We start from the raw sequence: 22,492 nt of genomic DNA, 5'->3' as shown, positions 1-22,492 counted from the left end.
GCCAGGGATGGACATAAGAGCGGAAAGACATGTGAGAGAGTGCCTGAGGTGCCAGGGTGCAGACAAAACGCTGAAACCATTGCGCCCTGCCCTGGGAAAGATTGATCCTCCACAAAACCCGTGGGAGGAACTGTCCATCGACATTTTAGGGCCAGTGCTGAATGCACAAGGTATACAGAAATACATTTGTGTAATGGTGGATCGTTATTCGAAATGGCCGGAAGTAAAGATCGAAGAAACAATGGACACTGAGAAAATAGTGAGCTTCATGGCAGAGACCTTTGTGAGAGAGGGCATCCCTAAGTGTGTTCTTAGTGACAATGGGCCCCAATTCCGCTCTGATAAATGGAATCAATTTATGCAAAGAAATGGAATAGCGCCTAAACACACATCCATATATCACCCGGCTGGGAATGGGTTGGTAGAGCGCTTCAATAGAGTGGTGATGGGCTCGATACAAGCGGCTATTGCAGACAACAAAGACTGGGAGGCGGAGATATGGCACATGGTGTGGGCGTATCGGATAACTCCCACGAATACTGGCTATAGCCCTTTCCAGATATTAAGGGGCCGGGAGCCGTTCACCCAAGACAACAGGATATGGAAGGACAGAGTTATCAAGAGTGAGTGGTCACCGGCAGTGGTGCAAGCCAATCTGAAGAAGGCACAAGCAGTGTATACAAAACACTATGATGCGAGGAGGAATGTAAAAGACACTGCCCTCGAAAAGGGGGAATGGGTGAGAGTAAGACTGCCTACACTGCAGAAAAAAGGGGAAAGTAAGTACAGCAGGCCCCTGAGAGTTGTGTAAATCAAGGGCCGGGCGGCTTTGCTGAGCGATGGAAATGTGTGGTCGCAGGATCGCATGGCCAGGTGCAATAAAATACTCAACTGGAGAAGTGGAGGCAACATGGAAGAGAGTGAGAGCAACAGTGACCACTCCAGTGACTATGGAGGTGAAGGCCCGGACTTAGGAGAAAGTAGTAACGAAGATCAAGAGGCAAGTGCAGAGTGTCAGCCGGAGGAAGACAGCAGTCGGGGCGTGCCTAGCGCGGCTGCGCTAGAGAGTGGACAGAGCGAAGAAGCTACGTCTGCCAGTTCCCCGGTAAGACTGACGAGAAGGGGCAGGGCGGTGGTCCCACCAGTGAGGTTCAGAGACTATGATATGAGTCAGGACTTGTTCACATAACTCTTTGGAAAAAAGGGAGATATGTAGTGAGCGCGCTAGCACGGTACGTCACGTGGCTACATGACGTACGTTGACGTAGAGGCGCGGCAGGCGGAGCGCGGCATTCAGAGCGCGAGCAGGCTGGGCGTAGGACATGCTTTGCGCTCCTTGCATGTATGTACTGGAATAAAGAGGTTGGCACCATCACCCGACTCCGAAAGTTATTGGGGGGAGAAACAGCATCTCTACACACAGGAGGGGTTGGGGGTTGAGGCTGAGCCAGGAGTCGAGGAACCATTGTTATCTCTATAGGATGATGGTTGAAGAGCTCTGGGTAATCCTGTGCTAGAGATAACAGAGATTTAGTGATGTGTCCTTCCCCACTACTGTAGGCAACACACTGAAAAACGTCTGCCCTGTTGCACAATACAGCCTGTGGCTGAACGATCTGTTTCCACCACACTGACATGAAAAATAGGCGAGAGGATAGCTCACTGAAAATACTGAGATCCCAACAGTACTCCCTTAAAGCACAGCTGTGTGTGGCAATGGGCAGAGTCATGTAGAACAACTTGTCAGGTTCTATAAATGTGGTGGTAGGTGGGGAGAGCCTGCAGCATCCTCTGTTGGTTGACCTCAGATGTTCACTAAATGACTGTTGTTGGACACCGGCGGAGGGAAGAACTTCCAGCCATCAAAAACACAATGTAAGACTCAGAAACTGAATGCGTCTGATTCCTTGCCAATTTGGTGCGACTGTTGGAGGCAAAACACAGGGCCTCCCTCGAAACAACATCTGCAAGGAACTTCCTCAAAGGTAAGACAGTAACAGTAGGGGAGAGGGGCTCCTGCTACTTGATATTTTTATTTCTTAGGTGAATGAGTGAATTGTGGACCACAAATAGCTGGGGATCTACAGAACTTGGGTTTGTGCTGCCATAGGGGGTTTTGCCTGTTTCCTTCCCTTTTTCTTTACTTCTTTCTCTCATGTTTCTCTTGCAGCCTTCCATGAGTGCAAGAGACAGTATATATTCTATTTAGACACGTTTTACCATATAGGGTTTAATTATCCTTTCAGCACAATTGATATTTGAGGGGCCTTTGGCTTGTAGTAAATTTTACTAGGCTAATAATTATTAAGAAAATACCTTACCACGCCTCCAACTGAAATATTGACCAATATATTGGCATTTAACAGATTATATTACTATATTAGCCTCTTTTACGTCTTAGGGACCCACAATCTCCATTCCAGCTCCCAGAGAGTCATGAGCTTCCTCACACAGACCATATTCATGTTATCATGAATCAAATTATCTTACAGATGCAAGGGTATCTGGCTCACAGAGAAAGAACATCGTTATCAAAATAGGTCACCCTAGTATTTAGATTAATATACAGCCTAGACCCTATCAGCCTGGAACGTGTTGCCTAAAGTTATTTAACAAGACGAGTTATAGTTTCTTCAGATAAGTAAAACTATAAGTAGTACTAGAACTGCTGAATTTCTATGGTTTTGAATGGGTAAAACATCAACCTAACTATAACGTCTGTGTAGCCTTTGTTTATTTTCAGTGATTTTTATTTTTTTAACGTAAAGTCATATCTAATTATCGCACATTGATACAACCCTCGCCGCGGGCAGCTTGAGGCCAACACTGCACATGCACCAAACGGCACACGACCTACGGGCTGTGCGGAGTGGGTTTTGGTGTTCACGTTGTTGTGCCCTCTTGGAATTGCACCCCTATTCCTGCATGGTGCAGCATGCATGCCACACTGTGCAGGAAAGTGCTGCAAGTGCTGAGCAGCGGCTGGCTGCATGTTAGGCTCTCCTATGAGCCTAATAGCCTACGGCCGTGAGACCACCGCAGAGCTAGCCACTTGGCCAGGATTAGACTCTTAATCTGGCGGGTGGGCAGACCAAGACTTTGGCAGTCCTCCTGCAGACGGTGCGGTGGCGGCACCACTGGAGGACCACCAAAGTCGTCATAAGGCTCTAAGTGCACTTGGTAAACTGGCAATTGTCTAGGCTTTTGTATCTCTCACTTATTTTTTTTTTAGAAAATAAGGCATATCGTGTCCCTTCCTTCTGTATGCTGTGGTGTTCTCAAAATAATTTTTGAAGCTTTTTCACAGGAAACAAAAAAATGCTTGCTGCACATTTTGAAGTGTAGTATTGATTTCTTCTGTCTAGCACCTTCCACTGAAAGGAACAAGATTGGGCGATTGCTTCTCAGACAGGGCAGACGAATGGAATTTCCTTGCCAAAAAGAAATTATTTTGCAGACTGAAAAGCAGGTGGGGAATTGTGTTTGCAGCTGCAAACACACTCGACACAAAACATGTGTCAAATAGTAAAGACAAATCAAGCATACTGATTGGGTAGACTGCACACTGCAGCGTACAGCCATGCTTCAAATTTCTATTAAGAAGTAATCAGAAACGCACAGTACATGATGTAAAAGAAGGCTCAAATAAAAATAAAAAAACATCAAAACTTCAATCGGTGAAGTTTAAGCTCGCACACAGTTCTCAACATTATAGATAACTTTATGAGGCGGAGCATGAATCTAATTCTACAACCTTAATTCAGCGACCCTTTCCCCAAGATTGCCACATTCCTTTAATCCAGATGTTCCGCACACAACACAAAGTTTCTGCACTGCACTTTTTTTGGCAATATACATTCATGTGTCAGAAGGCAGCAGAATTAAAATGTTGGAAGTCTGAATAGGCAACAAGGCTTCATGTCAAAGACTTGTATCATAACCTAAAATAGCTTTGAACAGCCGTTTTTTGAAAAAGCAGGGCACCTGGTTTGATGTTTTCCGAATATTTTGGAGCAGAACATATTTCTATGCAATTCCTACTCTAGACCTGTGTATCAGAGTCGACCATTGTTGAAGGTACTGAATGGGTACGTACAATTTTCCTGTCGTAGGACTCCCCACTGCTGTAAGTGGTTGCTAGGGTGGATGCACATTCTTCCAAGTACCAGGGCTTCTTTCCACTCTCTGCAGTGCTGCTGATCGAGATTGTGTAGATGCTGTTCGTGTAGCCATCGCAGGAGCAGTGATCTCTACTTCTACCCCCGTTTCCTGAAGCCCACACAAAAACGGATCCAAGGCCTCGCCGTCCCTGTGAACAAGAACACAGAAATAAGAAAATAAATAGATCAGTTTGCCATTTTTTGAAATAGGCACCCTATTAGACAATACACCTTGCGAAAGGACATTTGGTTTCGCTGCACAATTTTATATTTTGTATGAATTTTCAAAAACAATATAGCTATTATTTATTTAAAAGAGTCCCAGTCATTTGTCTTATAATTGAGGGGGGATCTATTATTTCAAATTATCAGATGTAACATGCTGTAAGCACTCGCAATATTGCACTGTAAGACACTACTATATAGGTCTTATTGCCCATGAAGGAAGGGTGCGTGATATTTAAAAGCAGGACATGTAGGAATTCATGTAGAACATTTCCTTGCAGTGAAAGAGCCCCAAATACTATGTTCACTGTAGCAAGTCTGGTTGCTGTCAGAGGGAATCAATTAGGAACATTGTTACATTTATTAAATACTATATATATATATATATATATATATATATATATACATATATATATATATATATATATATATATATATATATATATATATATATATCGATCTTTAATACTAGTTTCTTCTGAATGGAAGTTTGAAAAATGTTATTGTCCAACAGACCTAGAATAAAGACAAGTTTGAGAAGCTCATCTAAACGGCGCCATTTATGAATTTTAATCAAGTAAGAATTCCCCCAAAAATGTTCTGCTTTTATATTCAAAGACCATTCTTAAGAGTAGTCTTGACCACAATTTCTGTTTTCAGATTTTGACATGGAAATTCCTTTTCCAGACAATGAGGTAAGATGAGAACGCTGAGAGAGTGGACAGATGATGGGGGTGTGTTCTAGATTACATGAAGTAAGACAGTTTTTGTGTTTTTGTCTTTCAGAAAAATCTTTGGTCCTGAGGGGAATCCCCGTAGTGAGGGAGATTCAGAACGCGTAGACCATTGTATTTCTTAGGGCAATCTGTGTTGCTTCATTTTGTTGCCAAAGTCTGAATCTTGTTGTACTGATAGATGGCCTTGCTTATTGAACCATCTTAGTTTTGAGTATAAAATACAGAATTTAAAGTGCCGCACCATAAATAGGGCTTAGTTAAGCTTTCCCATGGTGGGCATTTTGTGTTTGTATGATGTGAGAATGTATGGATGGATGTGAGAATGTATGGATGGATGTGTGAAATATTGCAATAGGTGTACGATTCTGACACAGTATATATGTTGTATATAAGGTCTGTTTTTTAGAGCATGAATGTGAATTTAAATTTTAAAAGCGGCTCCGAAATAAGAAAAAGAAAAAAAAAATTATATTGCCTGAGAATTTAGAGAAATTGTAAAAAATGGTTAAAAGATAAATGACCTTTGATAGATATAAATAAAGTTTTTTTGATTAAATTCAAACTGAAAGATTGGTGTTGCAAGGCCAATTGTTTCATTCATTGTCTCTTGAACTGATGGTTAAATAACAGTGCAGTACTGGCATTTCGTTTTGTTTATTCAGATTTTGGCGTGGCCTTGATGCGCTTAAGCCAAACCCTTGAAGTTTTTATTGTTAGTAGCTCAAGAAATTCTTCTTCCACTCATTTTTATTTAAAATCCACTGTATAAGTAAAGTCGGATTTTAAATTATTATTTGGGAAAGGACAATATCAGAAAGTTGGTATTTCCCTGCCTGAATTTTCTGGGGAATTCTGGACAAGTAGCCAGCTGCCTGGGCTGGTGATGGGCCTCCCACTCAGCAATGTGTAGTGGGTCAGGCAGGAGACAAAGGTGACTTGGTGTAGAGAGGAGTGGGTGTTCCTGATAGAATAGCTGAGGGATGAGCTGTGCCCTGCCTTGATTACAATTCATAGGAACCTGTCCAGAGCACTTGCACAGGAACCGGACACCTGCCATCCCCTTCCTTTATTTCACTAGCCAGGCCGGAGCCAAAACCAAGGGAATAGGAGGAAGTGAACAGAAGCATTTTTATGGGTTGACAAAGGGGTGTGCCCCCCCCCCCAACCTATTGATTGGCACTGGATATAAAAGTGGCAAACTCCAGATCCTGAAGGAGAGCAAGACCCTGCAACTGGACAGCAACAGTAGCAATACCATGGGCTATCTGCAGCTGACCCCAGGACATGATGGGTCTCTCCAAGGCCAGTGACACTGGCCCCTTATAACCCCTAAGGACCTGTTGTTTAAAGACATTAATGACATCTATCACGGGTGTAGACTTATGCCCATGGGTCATTGCAATCTCCATTAAGTACTACTGCCCATGGAGGGTGCACATGTGGGGGGCCCTCTCCCCAGACTTTGGGCCTGCAAACCCCATCCCCTGGGTCAGCGCAGCATTCCATGAGACCTGTGCCCCCATCCCCAGGCAGGAGGAGGGGGTTAGTAAACCCAATGTGCTTTCCCCATATAGTAATTTGGCTTCCCACTCAGCACAGCCCCAATGATTCACACAACCCTAGGAGTCCCGGGTGGTGGCAATGGGAGACAGATTTTATCAAAAAGAAAATAGTGCTGTGCTGTCGTGCACATTAAAGCAACTGCAGTCGAAGCAGTTAATATTCACTTTATTTAGAAGTGCTTATGCAATAAATGAACTTTTCCATTTTCAAAGAAAAGTCACTGACTGGACAATCATTTATTGAGGGTTATTATTGTGTGCCAGTGGACAGAGATTACTAGTCCACACTATCCCCCCCCTAAGTAGGCCTTGGACTACTCCAGTTTGCTAACACAGAGTCAAGTGTTACAATGGGGTTCTGGGTTTCCAGTAAGGAGACAATTGAAGACGTGTTACTTGTGTAGGACTCGCATCCAGCACAAGTAATAACCCAATTTCTTAGAAGAATAATCTCAAAATTTAACTGTGATTAAAGTACTATAACCTGCGCTTGATGAAGTGAAGCTCTCCATTAAAGACAGCACGCTTGAAGAGGCATTGCTTGGCCCCAGAGAAACAGGTGAGATGTGGGAATTCCTACTGCGCCCTAGTATGAGACTTACTGCTGCATTCTGCGCTACCTAGTGACAAGACTAAGAAACTGCACTATAGAGGAGAAAACAACAATGGAATCAAAGCAGAATTTTCTCCAGCACCTTACGAAGGAAGAAAGAACTCAACATAACTTTACTGATAATGCTGGATGGAAAGCTTGGTGTCAAATATGACTAGCTTAAGGAGGACCTTTGAGACACCCACATAGTGGAAAGGTTTGAACGGTTATTTAAACGGGAGCATGGGGACTGCATTCCCATGCCGAGTCTAGCTCCCCATTTCCACTTAAGCAATTGATTACTTAGTGGGGAAACATTATCAAACACAGTAGAGTGATAGAGCTGGATACAAGTGATGATTTACCTCCATCTAAAGGGATGTGTGAATCAGACAGCTGAGAAAAGGACAGCCTCAGCAGTCCCAAGTCCTGGCCTGAGCAACTTCAGCTAAGATACGAAGTAGGGAAAAAATCAAAATGTGGGGAAAATGGTAATAAGAGTGGAGGGATTCTAGCAGGAAAAACAACCTCTGCTACTGAATAATGACCATAACTCCTTAGAAGAATTTTAAATGAGCACCTGATGTGCTTTACCATGCATATAGTGTAAGGATCAAAATAGAAATGTGTAGAATTTAAAATAAAATAAATAAAGTTTAGGAATGAACAAAATACTTATTACCTCTAGATTCACATCCTACACTCTGCAATCTGCTCTCAACTCAGCCTTAGACAAAATGCTGTTTTATGAGCTCATCTTTGGTGCGAGATGTTCATTCTATCATGAAACTGTCGTAAAGAACTCGTTCCAATTAAAAGTATCTAAAGCAAAATACATTCATTCTTTCTGTGCTACCCCAAGTCCCACCAGACAGACTTTCAAAGTTGTTTTTTTGTGGTGGGGTCGTTTTTTGATATTACCATTGTTTAAAGATTTGTCAAATGCATGAATGTGCTTTGTACAGTTGAGTCTGTGGCTAAGAGCAAATGATAGCATGTGTAGGCTCCATTCCTTTAATACAGTCAAGACTTTCCTTTGTGTTATTTAGTAAAACATGCAGTCACGTCATTTCAAAATATTTCAAGGAGTTTTCATAGTTGGCAGAAAAGCAGCATTTCTTGGTATCCTAAAAAGAGGAAGTAAACACCAGGTGCCTTGTCGGATATGGCAGCTGTGTATTACTGCTTAGCTCCTCTGAACCTCATTAGTCATACAAATTTAGCAAAAACCGAAATGCTTGTTTTAAGCAGATGTAACAAGGCAGTTGACAAAGCAGCAATAACACCAGCCGCTATTTTTAATAACTCAGTTAACAGTAATGTACGAACACAAATCCGAGCACAGACCCATTTTCTTGGTTTTTATAGCTTCCCTAATGAAGTCCAGGCGTTATAAATTTCTCAAAGATGTTCTCTAATGTGAGATTTACTTTAACTGCTCCAGATTCTACATCATTATTCTAAATAGTTATTTTGGGGGCTATTAGTATCTTGCCCGAGCCTGTGCCATTGTTGGGGCTTTATCCATGAAGGTGCCTTGGTGTCTACAGTTGCATTCTCATCTACATGGCAGCATCCTACTACAAATACAGAGACAGTTTATTCCAAAGTAAATTCACTGTAGTCCTAAAGAGAGCATCACATCTTAACCCAAATAAAAAATAGATCTTCCAATATCCAATTACATCTTCACACAAACTAGAATGACACCACTGATCACAACATTTTATATATTCTCGCCCTTAGAACAATGGTGCCCATTGTTTAGGGAATCTAAGGGAGGTCACAGACGTTGTATGAGCATTGACGTGACTTCCATAGTGTCTAGACAGGACTCAAAGGAAAACAGGTGTCACTAAAGGAAACTAACATTGGCTTACTTTGCTCAGTTTGACCTGAGTAGCAAAGCAATTGCCAGAGTGTGGTGTAACGTGTAATACACCAACCAAACAACAGATCAGTTAGGTAGCTAAATAACTTAAAGGCCCACATGAAATTATAATTAGAACCCCGTTAAAAAAAAAGTATTTAAGCATTGTTTACTGGAAATCAACAAAATGTGAAAAAAGGATTATGGGCCAAAACTTTCAGTGGAGTTTGTCTTGCTCCTGTCGTAAGTTTAAATTACTCCTGAATTTCCAGGTTGTTTTCACGCTTTTTCAGTCATTGGGCCATATTCACAGACAAAGTAGTGAAACTATACTCGGATACTTAAATCTATTCAGAATGTGGTTTTACTATTTTGTGGAATTCACAAAATCTGATTGGAATCCACACAGAAAACTGCACCTGGCACAGGCTTCCATGAGAATTCCCTGAAAAATCACATCGTGCATATGCAAGGAAAATACTCCCCCCCACCCCCCCCCCCCTTGTAGAAAACACGTCTCCTACATCCCCATCAGATCAGAAGGTGATCAATTCACTTTCCTACCACACGGAGATATTTATGCCAGCCTTTGGCAGAGAAAAATATGACTATTTCCTGGATGGAAATGTGAGGAATTTGTGGATGTCAATAAATGTACTTGTTTGTGGATGTTGACAAACTTCCAAGGCTAACCACACATTGGAAAGCTCTAAATCCCTCCCTTGGGTGGAATTAACTAGTATGGAGACCTCCACAATCGCAGCAGAGATGTCTATATCTGCCTGCCAGGAATTCTTTTTAGACTTCCTGGCGGGTGTGAGGTAAATTTAGGCATTAATATGTTTTTGACCACATATACCTTTGTGAATGGGACCCATAGTTCAGTGAAAGTTAACATTTTAGACAACATTTAACCTTACATGAATACTGAAATGTGCCTTGACAAGAACGTAGACATGTTTGATAAACTAACCATAGAGAAATGTGCTTTTCTTAAACGTGTTTAAATAAACGTGCAGCTCATTATTTGACAGAAGGCTCCCATGTCCACTGTGTAAACATAAATAGGCCTCAATTTTTGTTCTTCTATTCTTCACCTTCAATAAAATAATGCCTTTTAGAAATACAGATTTCATCTTACCATTAAATTGTAGGATGTATCACCAGAAAATGTGTAGCTACAAGAAAAATGTATTTTTTTCCTCATACCATATGATTTCATCTTATTAGATCGTCACCTGCTACTTGTTATAATGAATAGAATGTTTAAATGTATTAATGTTTGACTAAGGGAAAGCATTTTCACATGATCTAACCAGGAAAGTGAACAGAAAATGTTTTCTTTATTGGAGTAGTCCATTTGAACAATGGGACATTGAACAGCTAATAGAGTAAGGCTTACTGAAGGTTCTTGTGAGAACCTTCTGCAGTGTATCAAATGTGCAAAGTTTAAGCAATTATCAGGTAGCTTTACATCAACTCATTTTCTTCCGTGAGAACTGAGAGGAGAGGAACAGACCATTGGATGATCCTTCTTTATTGTCTGAAAGTGATGTATGCACTTGTTTTGGCAACATAGTGCTCATGCATTTCTATATATTACGTGTTCCTAGTTACTTAGAGAGTTAATGCATTCTATGCACACCTACCCTGCCATGCTCCTTAGCACTTTGCTGTGCTTGCCCGAATTACTGCGAGTCACCTCAGACAGTGATTCCCCTTTGTTTCCTTACATTTTGTGAGGACACTTCTCTTTCTCTTATGCCAAGTCATAGATACTACAGTGATTGCTTTCCTTTATTTTAGAATTACAGTTGCTACTGTGACTGTTGGGGAACTAAGCTGAGTTTCTGGAACTGCTCTTAATAAGGGGTCCACTCTTTCGGAACTAATGGCTTAATGTTTCCAAAATCTTGCTCTTTTCCAAAAGGAACTATTCATGAGTTATGTGATAGGTTAGGACAGGTCCTTTTAGGTTAAGACGGGGACTAACTCCTTTATGGAACATGCTGTTTTTTCCATGCTGCTTGTAATCTATTTTTTCTTTACATTTCTTTAACTGAATACATCTGACCAATCTGAATAAAAAGACCAAATACAAATACTAATCTCTTAATGAGAAAAATCTTTTAAAATCTTATCAAACCTAAAATTAAATAACCGTAAGTTGATGATTTATTTGTAGAGGTCTTGTGAATTGACTGTGCCTCAGTCTAATACGGCGGTAAAGATCCCTCAACCAGGAAACATAATTGGTGTGGAGTTAGAGACCTCAGTCATAAGTGAAAAGTTCAAATTAATGTTTATTGCACAGGTAATTTTCCGCAGTAACATTATCTTTCTCCAAATGTACTCAATTTCCAGGAGCAAAGCATTCTTACTCGGAGGCCTTTCTAACAATGTTTGGAGTAAGACATAAATAAAAAAAATGTGTTTATTTTACAAGGTGTAAGAGGGTCCTAGGTCCGAAGTAAGGGTGACCCCTGAATGCAAGCAATCAACCTCAAGTTTAGGGTTTGTCATGACCAAAGATTTCATGGTTGCTCTTAGAAATGTTTCACAGCAAGAATTTCTCCAGTTAGCTTGAAGAGGTTTATGGGCAGGGCTCCATACCATAGGAGACAACAAGCAGAAACTCTTTGTAAATCGCCAACCTCTGGTGTAAAAAAAAAAAAGAAGAGAAAAAAACTCGAGGTGCACCCTGGCAACTGAGCAAGGCTAACCTATGGGTGCACTCTGGGAGTCTAACAATAGTAGTTTGGCACAGCCAAGGCATTAACATTCTTGTTCCGAAGAAATAAGTTCAACCCAATGCATTGTGGCAGGTGGCTTGAACTGCTGAGGATTGCTCAAAGTCAAATATACTTGGGTCAATGTTCATAAAGGTGGTGTATTTGTTGAAAGGAATCTCCTGGAACCCACACAAATGGTTATTTGTCTTGCAAAGAGGCAACATCTTCAGAAAATAACATTTTCAGGGTAAAATCCAGAATCTATTTTCTAGTTAATGTAGAACTAATTCCAGTGATCCCTGTCAACTTGAGAAATAGTGATGGTGGGGCCAGAAAACTAGAAACAAGTATGTAAAGCCTTTCAAGAACAACAACTAAATGCGATTAGTCTGAAGGCGTAGCAAACCATCAGCTCTCCGTTGGCCCCTCCAACAGGGGAGCACCACTCATCCAGGAGCTTCTCTGTAGCCGAAGCCCTTTCAATAACAACAAGAAAGGCAATTTATGTACGGTTATAAGGCCAGCTCACTGTCTTTTTTTGTTTTACAAAGACCCACCACACAAACGAAATGGGTCCTATATTGTGAGAGTAACCTCAAATGTTTGCACAGGTTTACAAGCTCAGTCAGGCTACATAACCTTCCAAGCAGAAAGATATCCAAGAGGTAAAATTCAACAGAAAGAAAAACTAACTTTCCACTGCAGACATTTCAGGAAACTGTTTCACATAGTTCATGGAACATGCCTCTGGGCATAGTTTCAGGCTAGAGTTTGGAACAACTTCTGGTTTTCATCCATGGGCTGCAGCATCAATCTTTTTTTAATAAATACCTGAAAGCCCTCTTTCTTTAACCAGCTAGGTATGAGTTCCAGTGGGCTATATATGTGCTCTTAAAAGGTAAAGCTACTATAATCTTTAACATGCTATCATGCCATGTCATTTACAATCTGCAACATTCCCTACTTTATGGGATAGCTCACACGTCCCTTGCAAGAAAAATCCAAGACACTGGAAGTCACTTTTAGGAAGACAGAGCCAAACAATAAAACCAACACCTGATCACCAGGTCTGCCAACATCTACAACAAGCGCTCAGTAATATCACACGCACAACTTCCCAGAAAAGGGGACACTAAGTCTAGAAGGGACATAGCTCTAGAGTGATGTGAATGTATTTGCATTGGTTTGCCAGAGGCGTGAAAATCTAGACCTACTCCTCAAACCAAGCCCTGCCTTTGTGAAGACACCCTTTAAAGAACCAGCATACCAAATTGCCACTGCAGAATCCTTTAGCATAAGGTCATTGGATTTCTCTCCAGGCAAAAAAATCAAATTACCCCAATAATTCACTTGGTCTCGGAAAAGAACAACATATTTTCTCTCTCTCCAAAGCCTGAGGAAATCATTGAATTTTGTAGGCTAATTTGAGCATTTCAGGCAACTTAACTTTAGTACTTGGAGGATAAATATAGCTGCCATCATGCCTTTTTATTTTATTAAATAACGCCACACTTACTGATCAGTCTCTCAGCTCTTTGTGTTGTCTATACATATATCACTCCACACCAACATAACTAATACATATGTAAATGATCTTGGATGGTAAATAAAACAATTACAGTTAATATATAAACTATCCATTATTAGCAATGATTTGCATCAGCATCTGTCTGCCTCGTGGTCTGACAATGCCAGTCAAGTTCTAATACAACAAGGGGCTACACTGAGAGGAACTCAAAACCATTATACACAGCCTGTAGAAAGGCTGAGGATGATCCAGCCGAAGAGCAATGCATACTCTAGGTATTGATAAAGCAAAGCAAAACACCTGGGGTGGAGGTATCACGGACAGATGGACTTTATTTATGTGTTTCTTTTACACTGGTTTTACGATGTTGTGCAGCATGGCTAACTAAGAAAAAAAATGTGTAGGCGCATGCACTACGCATGCACGTATCTACAAAATAACAGATGGTTTTAAAAAAATATATATTTGCTGATCCATCTCGTATTGGCAGATAAAATAAAGAGAAGTGCACCAAACCAGTTTTTGTTTTGTAAAGCAGGTCGGCGTGAACAGGGAAGTGCGCAAACAATATGGGGGCTGGAAGCAACAGGGAGGGCACGGGAGAGCAAACGAGCAAGATAGAGAGCAATGTGGAGCATGGAGGGTAGCAGAGAAACGAAAACGGGAGAGAGAGAGAAAGAGTGCATCATGGAGCTTTGGGGAGGCAAGAAAGCAATGTGGGCAGGGGGAGTGCAGCATGGACGGGGCAGGAGATAACCTGGCAGGCAAGAGAGAGAAGCACAGAGAGGGGAAGAGAAGCAGGCTTGGGAGATAGTTGGGAAATGCACAGACTCTCGCGGAGTGCTTAAACAAAAAGAAACAAGAACTGGTAATGCATTGGTTTCGCCCATGTAATAAATAAAGGGTTGTTTTCATCAATCATTATCCGGGAGAAGGAAAGAACTCCCTAACAGATAGCACGGGAGTGGTGAGGAATGGAGAGGAGAGGATGTGACATCAGCCAGAGCTGATGATTCGAGAGTTGGGGATCCTGGCTCGAGTCTCGGCAGCGCCGCGCAACATCCTGTGATTCTATGCAAATCACTCTGGGTTATAAATTGTTATATGAATATGCTGCAAGAGTAAAAGGTAAAGCTTTATGAAAATATAGTTCCACCAAAGTGAATGTTAACAGAATTTCGCTGGCAGGAAACTGATAAGTGAAGCAGACAAGTTACAAGGATTGGTAAATGCAGGAACATATGCTAAAGCCAATATAAATAAGGGAAAGGTAAGAGGCACGCACAGGAGCCAATGAGAAACCAGGGAAGAAAGGAGGCCGGATGCAAGTCCCTTTTAAGTTTATATTAAAAACAATAGCTTTCTCAAGCACAGGGCAAGCACTGTGCAGGCGAAACCTAAAAAGTAGCACCTCTAAATACAAGCACAGTAAAGACACAATAATGCATCCATACTCCAGGGGCAGGACAAACAGAAGGAGGAAATAACGTCCACACATGATAGCAGATGTGAGTGACAGTGAAGCAAACTAATGGTAAGCAATGGCTAGGCTCTAAGCCCACTATAAGCTGCCAACACGTCTCGCAACAGAAAGTGCATATGCTGTCTAGTAGGTGAGGCCTGAAAAGGAAAACACAGGTGTACAAATTCCATACATATCCTCAAAGCACAATTACCTCTACACAAAAATGCAATATAGTGAGAATCAGTGTAAAATATATTGATCCATACTATAGATCTATCCTCATCCCGCTTACCATCATATTCTCATTCAATATACAACATAATCTTTATGCAAAGTACAATCAATACCACTATCACCTAAAAGTTCATTTAGATACAGATACAGAACCAAAACGGAGTCATGCCTGCCCAAGAATACAATTACATTCTCATCTCAAGTAAAATCACATCTTCACCCATGTACCAGCCATATTACCGGACATTGAAATTTCACTTTAAACCATTATTTACAAGTGGGCTTCTAACACGTTTTAAACATTTTGCACTTTGTGACACTTGGCCAAGTCTCCAAAATCTCTGCGGTCTTTGCTCAAACCACCCATCCTGTCCTTCTTTCCACCCAGGCCTGCAGAGAAAGTTGGTTAAAATCTAGGCCTACCAAAACATATTTGACGCATTTCGACCTTCTTTCCTCCACAATTAGATAATTAACGTGCACTGTGAACAAAGCCTAAGCAAGAAAGCAGTTTCCGAAAATAGGAGCGATCTCATAACCTTCCCAATGGGACCCAATTTTAGGCTACACATACACTTGAGGGTCTTACCTTCGCTAAAGACGGTACTAGAACCTTCTGGTTTGTTTTGTTTTTCTTCAGAATTTTTATTGTTCTATTTTCCTAATTGGAAATAAACTCTGTTTAAATGGCATTGTTCCAACTGGGCACTGAGGTTTATTTCACGTAATTACTGTGGAATAGTGGGTCTAAGTTGGAATATACTATCTCATTCTGGAGTAAGGCTATACTGTTCAACCTAGCTACCCGTGGCCAATTAAGTATTCACAAGGAGTAACTTGATCACCCACTTGTAATATAAAGAAGATCATAATTGCTGTACATACTTGTGCCTGTGATAGGTCATTACAGCATGCAGTGATGTCAGAGTGCCAGTTCCAAAGCCGTCCCCTGTTGCTGGGCCTGCACTGACAGGATGGCAGACGGTGATAATTACTCTCCTCTCCCCATCTGGTGAGAAGTCACAGCAGAAACAATCCAACAAGTGCCTGCTGGTATCAAGAATATTTCCACTACTAACCATTAGCCTCTCTCTTCTAACCAGGAGGTTACTGAGAACACAGCTAAGCAGTACTTCTGTGGAACATGGGATACTTCTGAAATGAGCCACTCACTTTCCTCTGTCTGTGGATTACAACCTCAACGAGCCAAGCAAGCAAAAGCAAATGGTTCTGCACTGCTCCATCAGCACAGTATCCTGGCTGCATGGACATGACACTAAGCCCCAGCAGCAGCCTTTGGTACTGACTGGCTGATAAATCAATCAATCAATCAATCAATGACACTTATAAAGCGCGCTACATACCCGTAGGGTCTCAAGGCGCTGGGGGGGGGGGGGGGGGGGGGTGCCGCTACTGCTCGAACAGCCAGGTCTTCAGCTTCTTCCTGAAGGAGAGGTGGTCTTGGGTCTTGGGTCAGGCGCAGGTCGGGAGGGAGGGAGTTCCAGGTCTTGGCGGCCAGGTAGGAGAAGGACCTTCCTCCTGTAGTCGCTCTTCGGATGCGGGGGACGGCAGCGAGGGCGTGGTTGGCTGATCGGAGGTGGCGTTTGGGAGCGTAGAAGTTGACTCGGCTGTTGAGGTAGCTCGGGCCTTGGTCGTGTAGGGCTTTGTGTGCGTGGGTGAGGATAAATGAACATACAGCGGCATAAACAGCACATAATAGAAAATGAGATTTACATGTTCATGTCATATGACAACTTCAACCAATCCTTGTAAATCAACACCACTTTGTGTCCCCGACTTGTGCTTATTGTTGAAGGTGTCACACAAAGTATGGAACATTTAAGCAGGTATGGAAATTATGCATTTTAAGGAATATATGTCCAAGGGCACGGACACCCACCCACATAAACAACTTAGGTGCCTGTTAAGTAGGGTGCCAACTTGAGGGGTAAAAATAACTTTCAGGACCTAGTTGCTTGGATCATGCTAGGTAGCTCAGTGCACTCAGAAAATAATGACAATGAACGTGTTGCCTTCTGCTTCTATATGGTCTTTGTACTTCCTAGTGACTTGAAAAAGATGGATACAGTATTTAGGGGTATTTATTATTTTACTCCATACATTATAGCTAGGCTGTCTGGTTTTAGGTTTAAACCTATAATAACTGATAAAACCCCACTGAAAGGAAAAAAGCCATCACCGGTATAAACACATAAACACTGAAAAAACACCTTCAGAACTACAAACTAAGTGCCATTCAAAGAAAGGTAAAGATGAGTGAAAGACTCATTTTTATTTCTTCCTGAAGGGGCCAATACAATGTAACATTATACAAGGCAGCAGTGAGAAAGACTGGGCTAACATCATTCTGCTTGAGTTTTGTTGTTTAGGAATATCACTAAAATATTGTTTCTTCTTCCATCTACTTTTATTCAGTTTTGTGGTCTTTGGTCTAAAGATGCAGTGTTTAGAAGCATTTTTTAGGTCTTATTCAGTTATTTTATAAACTGTAGAGAATCAGGAAATATCAAAATCATATTTAAAGATTTTGGCTACATTTGATTTAACTTATAGGTAAAATGGCTGGTTTCATAAGAATCTTTCCCAATATATACCACCACATTTACCCACAGATAGAGAATGGGTGAAATCCTTTGATACATCAGCCCCCTTTTTTAGCGAGTCATCATTGATTGTAGATGAATTGCCAAACACTCCAGGCAATGCAAGGTGTAGTGACAGGTATATGTGAAAAGAGTGTTGTCACCAAGCATCTGAGATAGTGGTGAAAACATGACAACAGAAGTTTGGTAAACATGGAACGCAGTGTCACTTGGAATGCTGCTGCAAAAAAGTTCCTACCAAGTTCTATAAAGATTGGAGTGATATTGTTTGTATTCGCAGTAATTCAGCTATGTATATGAAAAAGTTGCATGAGGATCAGTCAAAATCGATGCCTGAGCTGAAGTGCTTCCCTGTAAGAGATCCTTCTCAGTTGCTAGATGGTATGCTGAAAGCATCTTTACAATCTTCAGAGTTAATGAAGATTGCCTTTGACTTTGTAGTCCAATCTGTTGCACTGTTTCAATATGACCAGGAACTAAAATGCTAATATTTCTCATTTTGTACTTTGTGAGGCATCAAAGGAAGAGTCATCCTAACTGTCATTAAGCCGGTGGTTCTCAGTCCTAGAGGCTGTGAATGCTATACTATACATGTGGTGACCGTTTACAGAATGTTTGCTTAGTAATGATGCCAAAGGAAAGAAATGTGATGATCTTTGGTCACATATTGATAGTGATGAGAAAAAAGTACAGTCTACTGCATGCTTAGGCTTTTACAGGAATACATGACTGATGTAGTGGACATAATCAAAATATTAGAGTCTGAAAACAACCTTGTCTACCATGTGTTCAGCGTAATTGGTGTAGATCTGAAACATCTCCTTAAGAGTAGGCTGGGCAACACTTTTAGTGACTTTGGCATTGCACCATGCTGCATGTTAGAATTCTTGTTACTTGGTAAGCAAAGAAATGTGCAGTAGCAATTCAGGATACGTTATTTTACATTCTATGGGAAATGGCTTGTGAAGATGCATAGAAATGTCCCTTCCCCAACCATAACATTTGATGTTAATGAAGCCTCACTGAGGTACTCTGCACAAGTTCCAGATCCCTTCTGAATTTTCTCCAGACTTTGAAAAGTACAGCTTCATTTTTTACTGCTTCAATAACTGAGGGCCTATGCACCCAATTCAACGCATATGTTGCAGAACATGTCCTAGAGAATGACAATCTTCAGGTGCACCAGTACTGGCATTGAAAGCTATGTCATTGGACAGAGTTAGCAAATTGTGTACTGGCTGTTTTGGCGTTGCCCGTCTTAAGTGCCAATGTTGAGTGGGTCTTTTCACAGAAAACGTTTACATAGGAAGGAAAGAGCGAGCGCGCATGATCACAGACTCACTAAATAAGTATTGTATAGTGTTCTACATTAAGTTAGATTTGTAAACATTTTTGGGGATCTCATATACCCTGTACACACGCGGTCTATACACATGCACTATCAGTGCAGAAAGCAAGCAATAATTAAAAGCTAGACATTCCATAAACACTGGAAAAACACTGTTTCTGTTTTTAATGGCGCGAAAATGAGTAACCACTGATAACCACTGTTTTTTTAAGGTATTGAAGACACTGAAAAAACCCCACCAGAATTTACCAAAAATAGAAACCGAAAACAGGAAAGCCTAATTATAGCACATGAAGTCCTGGGATACTAAAAAAACAGAACTGTACCCACCAAAGACATTGACCAGTAACTACAGACTGCTCCAGGGTTTTATGATAATGACCAAAGACATTGGCCAGTAACTACAGACTGCTCCAGGGTTTTATGATAATGAGTCATCACAAATGCTTAACTTATTTTGTCTTTGGGCCCTCTGAAGTGCTAGGTGCCCAACCTAGATAAAGCATGCAACACTGTTTAAGCAGACGCCATTGTAGGTTCAAGGTTACTAAATTGTCTTCCCTAATGCCAGGCTACATCATTACAGCAGAACAGCATGGATACCTGTAATGGTTTTCAGAAGTCCAGAGGCGCCATTGCATATAGTAAGTGTATGTTACTACCTCACCTTTGTCTCTCGCTACTGAATAAAAGAACTAAACTTTTTTTTTTTGTTTTTTTTTTTAAACAAACCTCGCTAGCTCAATTTAAACCTGATTTGTTTGAAGCTAATCACAGAATCCATGGACTTTAAGTAGAAAAAATCCAAATGCGGTTTTTCCTCTAGTTCCTTCACGAATCACGTTGGGTAGATGTTGAACTGCATACCTCTGCGATCACAATTTATCTTTGGATACACAAATACTTTGTGTCCAAACTCCAAAAAATAAACAATCTAGGTATACAATCAGAAAATGGCACACAGACTGCTTATGGAGATCTCCCAGGTCATTTGCACATAATTAGCAATTCGAAGGTTCATTTAATCCAGATGCATAAGGGGGATTCTTTTCTCAACTATACAGTGAGTGCAAGAGAAAGTAAATCGATGGAGAACACTTAACAGAAACACAAGTTACCATGATCATGTGACTCAACTCAATCAGCATTACTTAAACGTGCGAGGCAAACACAACCATTGCACACTATGTGTTCTGTCTAAAGCAAGTAGCGGGCTCGTAGATGTGCTCGAAAACGCCACCCAGGCTAAGTATGACTGTCCCTGAGAGTTCAATTAAAACACAGTATAATTTCAATATCAACAGGATGGGTCAGACAGCTTTTCAGTGTGATATGACCTTATCAACTGTTCTGCAGTGAGGGGAGGCAATGGATCGAGGTGCCTGGGGAACTGGTGCTTCTTCACCAAGTTCAAATCTTATAGGCTGCACGCCCTCCAAAAAGAAGATGCATGACCAACATCGGGATAGCCGTATTGAATGGTTTATTCCCTTCACAAGTTCTGCATCAATTCTTTGCTTACTGTTTGAATAAGTTGTACATCCCTCTTACGCTTTGCAATTAGTTGCTTATGATGCATTTTCACCAGCTCTATTTTCGACCATGACAAAGGAGGTCTTGTCTCAATGAAATGTGAGCAACTAAGACATGGAAGGACTGTACTGACTCATTAGTTCTCACAGCTCTACAAAGCCTTTGAGGTCTCTAGCTCAGATTCAAACTCAAGAATATGCTAATTATTACTATTTGGTGATTTGTTTAATGTTCTATGTGCAATTATTATTCCCTTCCTGCACTACTCCTATTGGCAGCCAACACCATTAACACAGCATCTCAAGATATTTGTTTTGGAAGCACTCTGATTTACGCCTTCAGAAATAACTCAGAGTGGGACTGGAAAGCCCGAATGGAGCATGAGGGAAACCATGAACAATCCATGTTGCCTAAAAGAAGAAACTCTGCCAGTCTGGTGCCTTGGATAGAGGGTCAGATTGGGATCACAATTAGGACCAGGCACTCCCCCAAAAAGCGGCCCACATTCCTGAATGGTTAGTATTTTTTTTGTAGTTTTATTTAGCATGACTCAGTCTAAAGTCATTGGAGCATTTACCAAAAGCACCAGCTGCACTGCACAAGATCAAATACATTTTAATTTTAGGTAGGGAGATAAGTGAGTTGCCCAGAATCATTGGATGTTTATCTGACGCCATAACTCGAAAGTAGCAACGTGTTCCAACATCAGCAACTCTGAGACCGCAACTATGTTTTCATTTCCTCTGGGAAATGTGACTTCACAGCAAGGCCTAAGCAAACACTCCCCAACCCCTCCCCAAAGGCCTAAAAGACACTGGGGCCGGGGTGATAACACCTGGCCCCTAACACAGCCACTTTCTCTTACTCCCTCTCGCCCCATCCCATAGCCTCAGGCTATGACCTGAAAGGGGAGGGGTCCAAAAAAGCACACAGCTGCTACTTCTATTCCAGGGGGGGGGGCTTAGCTGAGAATACTCCTCTACCCCTTTGCGAGGCCCCTGCGTACTTCAACCCTCCCCACGCCCGGCATGGACTGAAAGGGACGGCCAAGAGGGTGAAGGACACTGCTTCTGGCAAAGGCAAGCCAAACGAGGCAGGGGGCGGAGGTGATAATTCCCCAAGGGCCAGAGCAACACTTCGCCACCAGCTCCAGTTTGGCAGTAGGGTAGGGGAGTGCCAGTGATACTAGCAGCATTTTACAGTGATCTGGCAGTGGCTGGGGAAGACAGTAAGTTTCTCTGGGCCAGTTTTCGAGGCCCTAAAAAACCAGCCCACAGATGACCCTGAAGCACCGGCCCATCGCCTAGCGCCCGACTATCCGCCTTTCCAATATTAACCTGCTTTGGATATAAGCAGCAAAGGTTATAGCATTGCTACCTTCAAGCCTTGAAGGCTCCTTCCCTACATCTTAATTGGTGCAACCTTTTAATATGCAATTACATTACTGGCGATACAGGCAACATTCAACAAGATACCATTAAAAAAAACCAGCAGACATCCTGAGGCATGCCAGCGTATCCAACGTTGGGAATATTAACTGAATTCTAAATGCATTTTCTAACATAGGCCTTTCTACACTTGATGATGCGATGAAGCACTATATGGTGTGGAGCATACTACTACGGAACCCAAAGTCTGGTGCTTTAAATGATGTGCACACACAAATCCATTTTTCAATTCTGCATGCTACAGATCGAATTCTTGGAATTACACAACACAAAAGTGCTAACATTCTACACTATTTAATTGGCATAATAGCTAAGCAAGGGGGTGGTAAAAAATAGTTCGTATTCCGAAAGAGTGAACCTGTCTTAGCTCCTGCTTCGCTAGCTCCCCATAATCAGTATTATCGAAAATAACACATCGGGAAGAGCGCCGCGAG

General features: G+C 41.6%; 1 protein-coding gene across 2 annotated transcripts in view; it reads right to left on the bottom strand.

Annotated features, from left to right (window-relative positions):
* PCSK5 (proprotein convertase subtilisin/kexin type 5) overlaps window positions 1-22,492 on the bottom strand; it is a 1,065,339-nt gene that overhangs the window by 356,147 nt on the left and 686,700 nt on the right. For both annotated transcript variants that reach the window (XM_086961287.1, XM_086961288.1), the window contains exon 8: window positions 4,097-4,309. In XM_086961287.1, the coding sequence (XP_086817413.1) occupies window positions 4,097-4,309 (213 nt within the window). The remainder of the gene's footprint in view (window positions 1-4,096; window positions 4,310-22,492) is intronic.

Source organism: Lissotriton vulgaris, chromosome 3_1, assembly GCF_964263255.1.
Source record: "Lissotriton vulgaris chromosome 3_1, aLisVul1.2, whole genome shotgun sequence".
NCBI classification, from domain to species: domain Eukaryota; kingdom Metazoa; phylum Chordata; class Amphibia; order Caudata; family Salamandridae; genus Lissotriton; species Lissotriton vulgaris.
Note: the sequence above shows the minus strand (reverse complement) of the source record. Positions and strands in the feature narration are given on the sequence as shown.